This window comes from Apus apus, chromosome 8, assembly GCF_020740795.1.
Source record: "Apus apus isolate bApuApu2 chromosome 8, bApuApu2.pri.cur, whole genome shotgun sequence".
In the NCBI taxonomy this organism is placed as follows: Eukaryota; Metazoa; Chordata; class Aves; order Apodiformes; family Apodidae; genus Apus; species Apus apus.
Window position 1 is genome coordinate 7,394,679 of NC_067289.1, and position 13,986 is coordinate 7,408,664.

Sequence of the window (13,986 nt, forward strand, 5' to 3'; positions counted from 1 at the left end):
TTCAGGTTTAGCTCTTAAGTAAATTACTCTTAGTAATTGATCTCAATAATGAAAGTATTTCTTCTGTTACAGTTTCTCTTTTAATCATAACCTTGACCAACGTTCCTTTTATCTGTAGCATCTTATGTGGTGTTGAAGTACATTTTTTTATGCCACTTTTGAATTTTTATGCACATGTAAATTATTAAATAAACTCTAGTTGCATGCAGTCTTATTCAAGATAATGTCTTTCAATTCTGTCTCTTAAATACTGTACTTTATCTTAATCTAATTAACTTTGCAATTTTTATAGATATATATTCTCAGATTTGTAGGTGGTTCAAAACAGTATTCAGTGTAGAGTTGGAGGACAGGTTGAATGCTGTGGTTTGTTGATCATCAGGTTTGTTGAAGAAATTCTACTTCATTTTATGATATATATAGCAGAAGTGAGGCAATGGTTCAGTGATCCAATAGCTGTGATAAAAAAGAACATTAAAGGAATCCTAGCATGTTCCTATTGAGGAATTAATTTTGACCAAAAGTAGTCCTAGAATTAATACATGTGAGGATTGAGGAGTGGGGAATTTTTACCAAAATTGACCTTGTTGAGTCTGATTTGCAGCTTAGCTCCAACGGAAGAACGAAACTCTAGATCTGATTTCTATGTATGTTTTAATTCTTTAATAAAGACAGTTTCTGCTTGCAGGGATCACTAGAGAAGAAAATGTTTCACAAGTAGACAATATAAATCAATAGCAATGTTGTCCGGAGACGAGTAGCCCTGAGAAGCAGTTATTTTTTTTCTTGCCCTGTGAATCAAGTCTACCAAGCAGTCTGAGCATCACTTCATGCAGGGGCATAAAGCCCCAGTGTCTCCCATAGCAGTTCCTGAATACTGACCTTGAAGTTTAGAATTCAGTTAGTCTCATGGGACGGGGTGCAGCAAGTTTCTGTGCTGCTATGCAATAATTGAGGCTTTACTGTATAATGTGTTTGTACTTCACGTTGAGCTGCATGAGTTACGTTTCATACCTTTGCATATATAATAGGTGCAATAAATGTATTTTCATGCATTTCTGACACAGTATTTTGTGCTGTTACCACTAAACCATTCAAGATCTATCAGCAGGTTTTCTGGGCTGTCATGTGCATATATTCATTCTTGTACTATATTCTCACTTTGGGCTAATTCAGAATAAACAGCAGGTTAGTGTTTGTTTCTCATAAAAAAGCAAATAAACAACCCCCAACAACAAAACCCTCTACATGTTTTTTATCTATACTCCTCATAGAAAAGGGTAATTGTTATTGAAGGGTGTCAGCTCAGTTGCTGGCAGAAATACCCATAGAGATCAAATAGTTGCACAGTATGATTTCTTTCCTGGTTACAGTATAGCAATAAAGAGACATTTTGGTATTAAAGTTTTTTAAGACCTTTACAAATAAGGTATTTAAATGGTGAATAAGGATTTAAGTGTTGGTCCATTTTAATACTAGTGCAGGAAAACTATACTCTTAATTCTGGGATCTATTAACTCAATGTTTCACATGTAAATAACAAAAAAGGCAAGATTAATTCATTATTTGAGGGAAAAGAAGCATCCTTAGTTCCCTTACGCCTAAGAATCATGTTACAAAAATAAAGTCATTAAAAGAAGAAATTAACAGACAGTAAAAATGGGAAATAAATGGTCAAAATTAGAAAGAAGTATGGCTATTGCTAGTCGTGTTGTATCAAAAGCTATTCTATGTTCTGACAAGATTTGAAATACTTACTGTATTAATATATTTCCCAAATGTGGCAGCTCACTTTCTTAATGTCCAGCAAATTTCAGAAGGATATCTTTAACCCATTTTAATTTTCTGGTTGCTTTTATGGAAATAACATTTTGAGGGTATTTCAGTCTTTTCAACTATAAAACGGAGTAATTGTCTTTCCTTCCTGCTCAAACAGCCCCAGCAGTCTCAGCTGTGTTGCTTAGATACTCTATCTCCTGCGGCAGCTGTAAATTGGCCAATTCAACAGGAAGATTCATATTCTAAATAAAAGGGAAATCGTGGGGTAGAGAGGAGGAATCATTTGTTAGCCTGACTGATGCTACAAATTTTGCTGTTGAGAAGAATAAGTTATTATTTGTTCAGTTGTATAGGGTTAGTCAGGAGAATTGCTGGCATGTTCAGGATTTTCTTATGTACATGTGGATTACATTCAGGATTCAAGTGTATTGTAGCCTGAGAGGGCTGTTTCCCTCAGGCAGAAAGACTCTTATTTCTATTTTTTTATTATTAATTTTTTTCTTCCCTTGGGAATGTATTTTACAAGTAGTAAGCTTTGAATTTATAATCAGAAGTATATCTAGCAGTCATATTTCGTGATTCACTTCTGCACTTCTGTGATTTAACTTGTGCTTACTTTAAAAATAATGTAATCCAAAGTTAAGTAGCTTGCATCTACATAGGTATATGAAAAGCTATATTAATATATTGGAATATCATTTTATCAATTATCATATACTTGATTATTTTGTCTTGGATGTTAGTTTATCTTGCTTGCCATTATTTAGGTAAATCTTTTTGCAAAGCACTAATACTTTTTCTTTCCTTTCTTCCTTCCCACAAGTGACTATGACAGTTTTATTAATACATGTTTGATTCTGTTAGAATTCAGGTTCTTGTAAGCAAAGCAGCAAAAGAAGCAGAATGGGTAATGCAGTTCTTTTAGTTTTCTTGCACATGTATCTGCAAAACTAGCTAATTAAATAAACAGCTTAGGGAAAAGTTTAGAAAATTGGTAGTTCAACCTGCTATGTCTGTAATAAGGTTAAAAAGCTATTTGCTAATGGGTTTAATTTAATTTTCTTAACTTAATTATTCAATTTTTAGGTTTCCCTACTGAGCTGTGAAAATAGCAAAAATGCACAAAAAGTTCTGTTTGAAATTCACATCTGGAGCTGAATTAAGCTTTTTAGTGTATGCTTAGTATGACAGGAGGCCTCGCTGCTTTGGAAAGGAGCAAAGTCTTTTTTTATGCACCTCTGCTTCTCAAATATAGATCTTCATTTGTGTTCTTGGTATTATAATATACAGAAGTAGCTGTGAGTCTAGGATGTCATAAGTTGGCTGGTTTTCTTTTCAATTTGAAGTAAAAATGAAAAAAACCCTTTTTTTTGCATAATTTTGCTGTTTTTTCTTACTAGCAGTTGTACCATAATATATGGCAACACTTTCCTCTCAATTTTTTTGTTCTGAAGGTAAAATAAATATTGGAAAATTCAGGTTTCATAAAATGATATGACAATGAGGTGCCTTTCTGTTGCCAGAGGCACAGATTCTTATGAGACCTCCTATACAGACCCTGCTGCCAGCACAGCTCTGCACGAGGTGCTTTCTCCTTTCAGTTTCTCAGTTGGCCCTTCCATGATTATCTGTGTCTTTGTCCTGGTAAACTTAGCTTCCAGACACTTAGACTCCCGTAGTGTTATTGCTCCCTCTTGTGGTATCTGCAACTCTGTAACTTTTTTTTGTTTAGATCTGAGATTTTTGAATCAAACAATCTATCATTCTAAGAACAATAAACACGGAACTGAGACTTCTGTACAAGCTCTCTGATCAGGACTGTTGGCCTTTTTTTTTTTCCTGGGTAATAATAGTACAATACCCAAATTAAAAATGTCAAATTATAATGGAATCACTGGATACTGCTTTCTGGGTACCACTTAATTGAGGCTACATGTGCTATTTGATCTGAAACCTGAAGTAATTAGAAATAAAGGCTGATAGTGTAGTCAACATTGTATATTACAAAACCTGAGAATCCTTTCAAAATAATCTACTGAAATTACTGGTTATTTTAACCTCTCTAGGTTCTTAGTGCCTTTAGTTGTGGTGTTATTGTAGCTGTCCTTCAGAAATGGGAGACAGGTTTGGGTTTTTTTTGGTAAGGATTTTTTTTTTTTAAATCCACAACAGTATTAGTGATTGTGTTAGTTTTTGTTTTGTTTTAAATCTTCCCAAATTACTTATTTAAAGGTATAATAATTTTAACATTAAAAGACATGGGTTTCCCTGTCGTTTTTTGGTAGTTAGATTTCTTCTGCATACTTGCAGATGTCCTGAGTAAGAGCAGATGTTGTCTCAGTGGGAAATAACCTCACACCATGACATTTCTGAGCTGACATACTTCGAGTACTTGACTCTCGAGCTATTTTCCCATATGCTTTTGCAAGTTTTCACATTTTGGTTTATCTCTCTAGGAAACCTTCTCATCTTCAGCTTGAAGCATTCATTAAACATATGTCCAAAGGGTCTGCAGCTCAAATGGATGGTTCCCTAAGCAGCCTGCCTCGCTACCCTAGTCATTCTCTGTGCGAAATGGGAGAGCTGACACAAACAGGTAAGTTTCCACAGCAGCTCTGTCTTTTCCTTTGCTCTGTTAAATGCAGTCTTCTTGAAAAGGGATCTTCTGTTTTTCTTTATATTGAAATAAATGCTTTTTTATGGGGAGCTTATAATGCTAGTTACAGCCTAGGTTATGCTGGAACATGAATCAAGTATGAGGCTCTCTACAGTAAAAGTGGTAACAGTTGTAGAAACAGTGCCTGCCACTTCTGTTACAGATTGATCATGCTTGGCATCTCTTGTATTTGTAACAAGGCAGAGCACCTTTCCTTGTTGTTGCTCCACACCATAAAATTGCCTTGTCACCCAAGTGAAAACCAGCATTGCTTAATCCCTTCGGAAGAAGATCTGTTACCAAATGGGTTGTAGTTCAGAGTGGCCCTGGAAGTGAAGAACAATTGCATATTGACAGTTTTTACCTGTGATATAACTACTATGTCCCCTGCAAGAAATTCAGATGTAACAGACACATTCGATGCTTGTGTTATGGAAACAGAAAAGCTTTATACATTTGGTGCTTCACCCTCTGCCCCATTTGGGTTTTGTAATGAAGTTCTGATGGTTTATATATATTTTCACCACAGGAAAATGAAATTTATTTTCTTATTCTATCTGTCATGTCTGCCAAGCTTGTTATGGGGAGAAAAGGTGGAAATATCAGTGATTAAATTCCAAACAACTTAAAAAAACCGAATTTTTGAGACTTCATCAATTTTACCACAGAGGGAGACTGCTGAGCTCTGCTGGTGAACGTATTGTTTAGTTTAGGGGAGATGGGAGGTAACTGCAAGGGTTGCAGTCAGGGTTTAGACTTTGTAAGAGGAAATATGTGGAGAGCTGGGAGTATTGTGGTACTGGGAGCATTGAGGATATTAGAAGGAGACAAACAGTTTGGGATTGGAGTCAAAAGCTGGAGGCAGTGCTGGATCAGAGCAAAAAATAGAAGGGGCCATTTAGAAAAGATCCAGGACTGCTATTGGCACGTGATAGAAAATATGACGGGAACAAAAGGTGCAAAGACAGAATTATAGAAACAAGTTGCCAGTTTGTAAGAAACAGATTTTTACAGATTCCACAGATCTTGGAATTGCTGGTGCTCGCCACCCAGAATAGCCACCTGAACCAATTTGTCTGTTTGTTTGCTAGGCTGATTTTTCTGCATGTATTCATATCAGTGCATCAAAAGTGAAAACGCAGAAGTTCTTTCTCACAAACATGTGGAAATGTACTGTTGCACAACTGGGTAGGAATGTCATTATGAAAAGGGTTTGTCACAGGTGGAGTTTTCTCTTCAACATTAATTTAATTTTAAAATTCATAATAATGTTTTTCTGTTCTCATGTCTTTTCAAAGTTTAACATTGATTCTTTCTGTTTTATTTTTACACTTTGCTTTCAACTGTGTTGCTCTTTGTATCTTAATTACCAATGACTGAAAGAGTGTAGCACAGAGGATCTGGGTAGTCAATGGGTTTGGAGACTGACTAGAGAGAATGAAGAGAGTGTTGAAGAATTTGGGAATTAGGACCGTTTTCCTCTTGCCAACTGTCTTTCAAGAGATCTCATGTATTTTTTTAGTCCAAAACTTGCCTGTCAAGTCCTTTTATGTTTTGGGATACCATCAGAAGAAATCTTTGTGATAGGCCACTGCCAAGTCTTGCAATGTGACATCAGGAGAAATCTAGACAAAATTACCAAGGAATTCTTCCTGCCACTGCACTTTGTGTGAAACTAGGTTAATCACTGAATGCAGCTTGTAACTGAGTTGGTATTTGGGACTCCTATTGCATGTAGCAAGTTACATAGATGTTCTAGTGCATAAAGGGTTTGTGGCTGGTGCTTTGTGCTGTGAGAGGATAACACCAGTAGGGTGGACTCTGGAGTAAAGGTTTTGGCATGTCAGAAGGACACACACCCTCTTCCTTTCTAGCTGGATAAAAGCAGAGCATTAATGCCTTACCAAGCAGTTTGAGTACTTCCTGAAGGAAGACCAAGAAGGAAGTCTGATGTGATTGCCATACCTCACCACTCCCAGTTTGTGAGTTTACACTCGTATTTTATGACTGATGGGAGTTTTATTGACTGCCATAAATTTGCAGAGAGCACAGCATTCACTGCCTGTCTGAAACCCTGATTTAGTCTGGATCTATCTTCATAACCATGTTAATTTTATAGTAATGTTTAATGCATTCAGTCTGTCTCTCTAGTCCAAAGAACAAACATTGAACCACTAACGTATTTAACAAATTTTATGGAACCAGCTTTTTCTATCTGTGTCTCAGTTTAGGTCCTAGAATCTGAGGCATACTGAAGAATAGCAGGTATCTTATCTCATGTGATTTCCTTAATAGTCAAGCATAGGTTAAGTAGAGTTTTGAAGTTCATAACCTTTGAACTAATTTTCATTTATCAGTAAGGCTGCTAGATGTGTTGTTTTTTCCTTGAAAACTAAGATGTTTCTAAGCATGTTTAAAAAAATATATTTTTTTCAGGAGTTGTGCAACACTTGCGGAACGGACAACTGTTGCGAGACATTTATATAAACAAACATAAGCTCCTTCCCAGTGACTGGACAGCAAAACAGCTCTACTTGGAGACAACAGGAAAAAGTCGAACCCTGCAGAGTGCCCTGGCGCTGCTTTACACTTTTTTACCAGATTTTGACTGGAGGAAAATTAACATAAGGCATCAATGGAGCACCATTTTTTGCGCTGGAAGCTGTGACTGCCCTATGCGAAACCACTATCTGGAAGAGGAGCAGCGCAGACAGTACAGTTTGCGGGTGAAAAACAGTGATTTGGAGAAAATATATGTGGATATGGCAAAGATCGTAGGCATTCCCACCAGGCAGTTGAGAGCTTCCAACCCAATAGATTCTCTCTTGTGCTATTTTTGCCACAATGTCAGTTTTCCCTGTACCAAAACTGGCTGCATTAGTATGGAACACTTCAAAGTAATCAAAAGACATCAGCTGGAAGATGAGAGAGAAAGACAAGACAAGAAACTTTATTTCTTGTATGCACTATTGGCTACTCATCCTCTCCTCAACCAGACTGTTAATCGGCTGCAGCGAATTGCAGAAGGCAAAAAAGAAGAAGTATTTGTTCTTTACTCTGCACATGATGTCACCTTGTCACCTGTTCTCAGTGCCTTGGGTATTACAGAGGCCAGATTTCCTAGATTTGCTGCCAGATTAGTTTTTGAGCTGTGGCAGGATGGGAAGAAGCCCAAAGAACACTTTATCCGTATCCTGTATAATGGCGCAGATGTCACATTCCAGACCTCGTTTTGCAAGGATCATTACAAGCGCTCGAGCAAGCCAATGTGCCCACTAGAAAAATTTGTCCACTTTGTCAAGAGGGATATGTTCTTAGTTTTTAACAGCACTAGCTATTATGATGCATGTCGCAGAAGACCGCTGTAGAGAAGGAGGGTGAGAAGGAAGCGACGTTAATTTGCCTGTCAGTGGAAGTCTGTATTCTGGTTGAGGTGCAGTTTAGTTTTGTTACTTCTTGAATTTGTATGTGTAAGTACAAAAGGATGTTAGTTGAAACATTCTTCAAGTAGTTTTCATTCAGACTGCAGATGGTCTCCAACAGAAGAACAAATACTGAGGGAGTGTTACGTATATGTGTGTGCTCACATATGCTGTGTTAACTGTAGTGAAGTTATAAATGCCATGGGCTACTGTACCCTGGATGTAGCTTGATAAAGAGTGAGAGAGCAAATACTTTCTCTATATTCCATAGCAATACTTAGTTACCATAGGTTTAAAACCAAATCTATTATTTTTTTCACCACCATCCTACAGTAATCTTAAGTGGTTTATGTCAAGGTCTGGCACAGTAATTCCAGGCATCTGCATTAAACCATTTGTAAGGAATTCTTAAACCTTCTTAGTCAAAAAGAAGCCTTTTGATGTTTAGGGGCAGGTTTTTAAAGCAAAGTGCATGTGTGTATCTCTGCATACTTACCTGATCATGTACAAGTAAGCCTGTGCCTTTTTGACCTCACAGACCTATAAATACTTGGCTATCATTGCCAGTGTCAGAGAAAGATGTACCAGAAAATGTGTACAAAACTCTGTTCCTTGATCGCACTTTCAGCACTTTGAATAGTTCAAACAGTATAGAAATATGTAAAGATCTTGTGACATTAAAATAGATAGCAAACAGTAACATTTCTACTAAACCTGAGTGGGAAATTAGGATTAGAAATCAGTTTTATGGTGAAATGTTGGGCTCTTTCCCATTGTGAACATGTTCTTCAAGCTGCTGTGCTATGTAACAAATCAGTGTTTTAGGAATTTGATCTAGGGACTGCTTCAGACAGCTTTACTAAACACTAAGAAAGTTTTGTAGTTGAGTTAGTATTTTTATGGGCTAGGAAGCTCTTATTTTGTAAGATCAGACTTGTACATATTGTACTGTGTATATTTATATCACAGTAGATCTTTCTTACTTGTTGAGTTTGTAAAGACTTGTAAAGCTGACTTTTAGACATTTTTTTCCACTTGATCAGGATGTTTAGACTTAGGAAGAAACTGTCTTTTATGGGTAACTTGAACAATGAGTAGATCTGAAAACTTGTGCTTCAAACTGCTTTCATCTCTTTAGGAGTAGTAAATTGAGAACCAATTTTTAATAGAACTCCTAGAAGTTTTATAATGGTGGAGGTTTTTTACACCTCTAGAAATAATTTAGTCTGTGACTCGTGACTCGATGGTGCTAGTTTATCAAAGAAAATATAATTTAGCGTAAGTTCTCTGACTATAGGCATTCCACTCTCTCGGTTTTCAATGCTGCATTTGAACATGTTTCTTTAAATAAAATTTTGGAGACTCTTTGTATACTTGTGTGTTACATTTATTCTGACTTCCTTAGCTGTTTGCAGTAGCTGGGCACGTGTGTTTGTTGCATTATTAACTTCTGCACTTAATATATTCTGGTTCCCATTCTGAGAAGGAGCAGGTAAACACTTCATGAATACTGAAATAGAAATAATGACGGTAGAAAATGTGAAGCTTTTGTACCACATTAGGATGTGTAAATTTTTTTTTTCTGTCTAAGAGACTAGCTCTGTTAGTCATCATACATGTTTGTGTGCTGGAGGAAAACGGGAAGCGAGATTTCAAAAGTTGAGTTCACTTTGTATAAATGATGGTAACTGGACCATTTGTCCAACATAAGTACCAAATGCTCCAAATAGCTGTTGCACTATCTACAAAAGGCAGCTGTAGCTCTTCAGAGTGTTACCTGCTGGATCTTTGCTGCTATTTGGTGACTATTTGCAGGAGTGATGGTGAACCCCAGAAAATGTTACTGTAGGCACTGTTTCAGGTGTTTAGAAACTTTGCGCCCTTAACAGGTTCTGCGAATGTCAGTCTTGCTGTCTTCAAAAGCCTGTCCTAAGAACAACATTTAACTTTGCATCTTACTCTGAAGATAGACTACCAAAGTCTTTTGTTCTGATTTCCTTGTGCAGAAAGATCCTCTTTTTAGGGGTTTTGAGATGCAGCCATGAATTGGAGGAGATGTGAATTAGGATGCATTTGTTATTGGTTGGGCTCAAAGAAGCATTGAGATCCCAGATATCAATGGATATTGCAGGTGTTTTTCCAAGTTCTAGCTTAACTTTTTTGTAGAGCAGCAACAACACACTTTTTATGAACCTTTAGCCTCTGGTCAACTAGTAAGCATTCTACCTAAGTCTCAAGTAGACCGTGAGGTTAATCCCCTCAGGTAAGTAAGTTAGATTGGGTGCCAGGAAATGTGTTCATCTTTATAGCCATACATCAAGAAGTGAGACAGATGCAGAAATATCAGATTCTATTAGTAGCTGCCATTCCTCAGATTGCCACAGATGTCAAATGTGTATCCTTTCTGGAGATCTAATCTCAGTCAATGCTGCTTTGTTGGAGAGCGTCCCTGATAATGGTGAATATGAAGTGATGCTATCTTCTAACCATAGTTCTCTTTTTGCTTACAGAGGTATGGGAACTGCTCCTTCATTCCTCATTTCTCTTTTCCTCAGCCTGTGCTTCACCATTACCTGTAAACTTTTTTATTTAAGGAGGGTGGGAAAGTATGTGTAGGAATACTTAGTGCTCTTTCCAGCATTGTTCATGCCAAGCAGTCCCTTGCTGTCTCTCCTTACTGCAGGGCCTCTGAATAAAGCAGTGATCCTTAACATAATGTTTTTAAGAATATAAGTGGGAGGAGCACAGGCTGAATGTAACCCTTTTGTATATAAGAAAAGAGGTGTATGGCCATAACATTGTAACAAGGTGAAAGAAACCATGTATTTTATAGTTGCTGACGTCTCTTTGTCAGTTTTTCTTCTGGCACCCAGTCTGTAACAGTTTATATGATCAGGGCCACATGTGTACAGTTCAGTGGAAAGGCACCTATGTTGACTGTTTCCAGTTGCTGCTCTTCCTGCCTGCTTTTTTCCTTCCTTTAAAGAGGAAGTAGGGTTACATGAAAATTACAGGTAGGTTTCCCTGTGTCTAGGGAAAATGTCAGGGCAGTGGTAAGAGACCTGGACTGGGGGATTTACAGAAAATCTGGAGCAAAAATTTCAAACGTACAGAAGGGCCAGATTCTTCATATTGTTTAGATGGCTGAGGATGCAGATCAGTTACAACAGAAGGTATATTTTCCTGTCTCTTCATATTTTTGTGATAATGTGATAAGTTTCCTGTAGCAGTTGGTGTGAACAAGAACTAATTGTGTTTCTAGCATCTGCTTACCTGTATGTCCAAGGGACAGTCAATGGGCATTACCAAACAAAAAAGATTAAAAAAAAAAAAAAAAAAGTAATTATTCTTCTGTATATACATGGTCTGTTAAGATATGCTTATCTCTTCTAAGCCACATATTCAGAGGATCTGCAGCAATGAACAACTTAATAAATCTTCAGTGCCACTGGAAGAGGTGAAAGAAAGAGCTGCAGGACCAAGATCCTTCTCAGAAACCTCTGACTTGGCTATGGAGACAAAATGCTAAGTTAACTGCATTATCAAACTTGATTAATCAATAGGTTTTAAAGTTTGACCTAATATATGATTCAATTTGCAATTGTGAGTGGATATGTATTTGGACTAAGGTCATAAATTTAACTACCTGGACAAAGGGAAGATGAATTGGTGGGAGTTTATTTATCCTGGGAATTGATGAATAGTCTTTCTATAAGGATGGATTGATGAATTAGACCTCCCAGCTGGGAAGCATTGATTTGTGCAGTTGCACAGTTCAATCAAGTAAAAGTAAAATCTCCTGCTTTAAAAAAAGCTGTATGAGATCTTGTCTTGAAATTGATGTAGGTTTGTTTGGGGTGTTTTGTGTGCTCTGCAGTGTTTAGAAACTGATGTTTAAACACGTTGAGTACGTGTCTAGTGTGAATGAAATGTATTTCCTCGTAAAATTCATCTTATGTTTTAGTACAGTGCTGATGTGCTGTTTCTGTTTCTCCCCTTAACTCCCCATTTGTTTCAGTTCTGATGGTCTAATAGCTTTAGCATCAAATGGACCTTGAACATAAGGAATGCCAAATGGCTTGGTTTGAGCTGTCAATATTCTATTTTTTTATTTGGGAGTGGCTGAGAAGGCATCTGAATGCAGAATATTCAGGTGCAAAGTAGTACAGAAAAAGGTTCTCTTTGAAAATGCTGTCTGGAAGAGATTTGAAGACAGAAATAGGTTGCCCTCTCGTGGCGGTTTTCTGTTGTACAAAAATGGGTTTGCGTGAATTAAACTGGAAAAATGTGTCTTTGCTTTGAAATTACAACATAGTGAAAAACAAGAGTTGAAACCAAGTAAGTAGTAGACAGATTTGTAGTCTGGAAAAGAGACCTCCTTCGTGGTGTAAGTGAATGGTGGTTTATTAACAGAAGATGCTCAATACCTTGTGGAGTAAAATAGGAATAATGATGACAACTGTGATGGTTATTTTGAAGCAAGTTGTTCATATCACTGAACACGAGTGTATTCTCCAGGTCACTACAGCTTTTCTAACCCTAGTTTTTGATTAACTGATATCGGCCCCCCAGTTGCTCAATTAATTCTCCTTTTTGAAATGATCACATAATTAATATTCTCCTTTCACAGTGCTATTTATAACAGGCTTCTGACCAATTCAGTGCTGCTTTCGTTAAAAATAAAACCCAAACAAAAACCTTTGTAAGTACTAGGCTATAGCACTTTTCTGCTACATTCACACATCCATAGTTAAGGCATCAAAAGGGTAATGAATGTCCACTGGCATTACTAGGTGTCAAGTGGGCAACAATAATGTCTTGAGTATGTTCTTATTCCTATCTCAAGTGCCAGAAAGGTGTATTTTTCTTAAACCTCTTCCAGAGGGGTTTAAATAATGCCCATTACTATGTAATAGAGCTGCTGTAAGATGACATTTGTCAGCAATTACTGTGCTCTCTGCTATGTTCCTAACCCTTCAGATGTGATCCCACAGTTAAGTCGGTTTGTGGAAAGTTTTACCTGTTAATAATTTACTGCTCCTTCACTTTGCAATGTGGTAATTGGGTTTTTGGTAGGGCAGAACACTGAGATGCATCAGCTTGTAGAAGAGTGGTAAAAATGTTTTTTGCTTTTAATAGGGGAGTGGAACCAAGCAGTCATCTTCTGAAGTGGTGGTTACTAGGAGGAAGGCAGCCAGCTCAAACACATAGAGATACACAGGGTCTCATTAAGGGTAAGGGCTTGTTGTGGATCTGTGCTACTTCTGACAGTGCTTATTCTGGCCGGCATAGACAGGGAGCTAATTGTCAGGGCAGTATCCATGCATCCCCATACCCCTGTGAAACCGCAGGATTTGGTCGAGCCTTGTGTTTTCAGGAGGGACTGGCTGCCTTCCTTAATTTTTGCACAGCGCTCTGTGGGGATGCGGACCTTCACTTCTGTCTCTCAGGCCTCCCGGGCATCCCCCCCAGCCCCGGGCATCCCCCCCAGCCCCGGGCACCCCCCCAGCCCCAGCCCCGGGCCGGCGGCGCGCGCGGGGCCGCCCTCCTTCCCGCCCCGGGCTGAGGGGGCGCGCGGCAGCCGCTCCGCGCTGTGAGAAGGGGCGTGTGGCGGCCTCGGATGGGGCAACGAAACGGAGCCCTCCCCTCCCTGCTGCGGTTTGGGTAAGGACTTAGAGGGAGAGGATGGTGGCCGCCCACAGGGCGAAGCCGGCGGGAGCCTGGGAAGTCGCTAAAACGCGAGGGAAGGGGCGGCGTGAGGTGCGGGGCCCCCCGGCCTGCGCGCCCCTGGCGCCTCGCGCGGAGCTGTGTGAAGTACTTGATCAAACGTCAACCAGGGTTTGATTTTTAGGCATACAAATGGTAGTCAAACCGTGGCTCAGTCAAGCACCTCACAAAGTTACTAGCATTTAAGTTGTGTCAGTAAAAAAACCATCACGGGACCTGGTTCCACGAGGAATGTGATTCCGTGGTGGACTGAGAGGAACGTTCCTTTCCCTCATGTTTGCGGTTCTGGTGTTTGGGTTTGCTCGCTTGCTGTGCCAACAAAATCTTAGCAGCAGTGATTTGTGGTGAAACATACAAGCCAGGGATTTCTCTGGAGAGAGAGGATCTCTTCTCCCTGACAGC

General features: G+C 38.7%; 1 protein-coding gene across 4 annotated transcripts in view; it reads left to right on the forward strand.

Annotated features, from left to right (window-relative positions):
* The window catches only part of PXYLP1 (2-phosphoxylose phosphatase 1), a 105,465-nt gene extending 96,237 nt beyond the window's left edge, over positions 1 to 9,228 (forward strand). For all 4 annotated transcript variants that reach the window (XM_051626507.1, XM_051626506.1, XM_051626508.1 and 1 more), the window contains 2 exons: positions 4,236 to 4,375; positions 6,872 to 9,228. In XM_051626507.1, the coding sequence (XP_051482467.1) occupies positions 4,236 to 4,375; positions 6,872 to 7,803 (1,072 nt within the window). In that variant the 3' untranslated portion in view covers positions 7,804 to 9,228. The remainder of the gene's footprint in view (positions 1 to 4,235; positions 4,376 to 6,871) is intronic.
* The last annotated feature ends 4,758 nt before the right edge of the window (positions 9,229 to 13,986 follow it).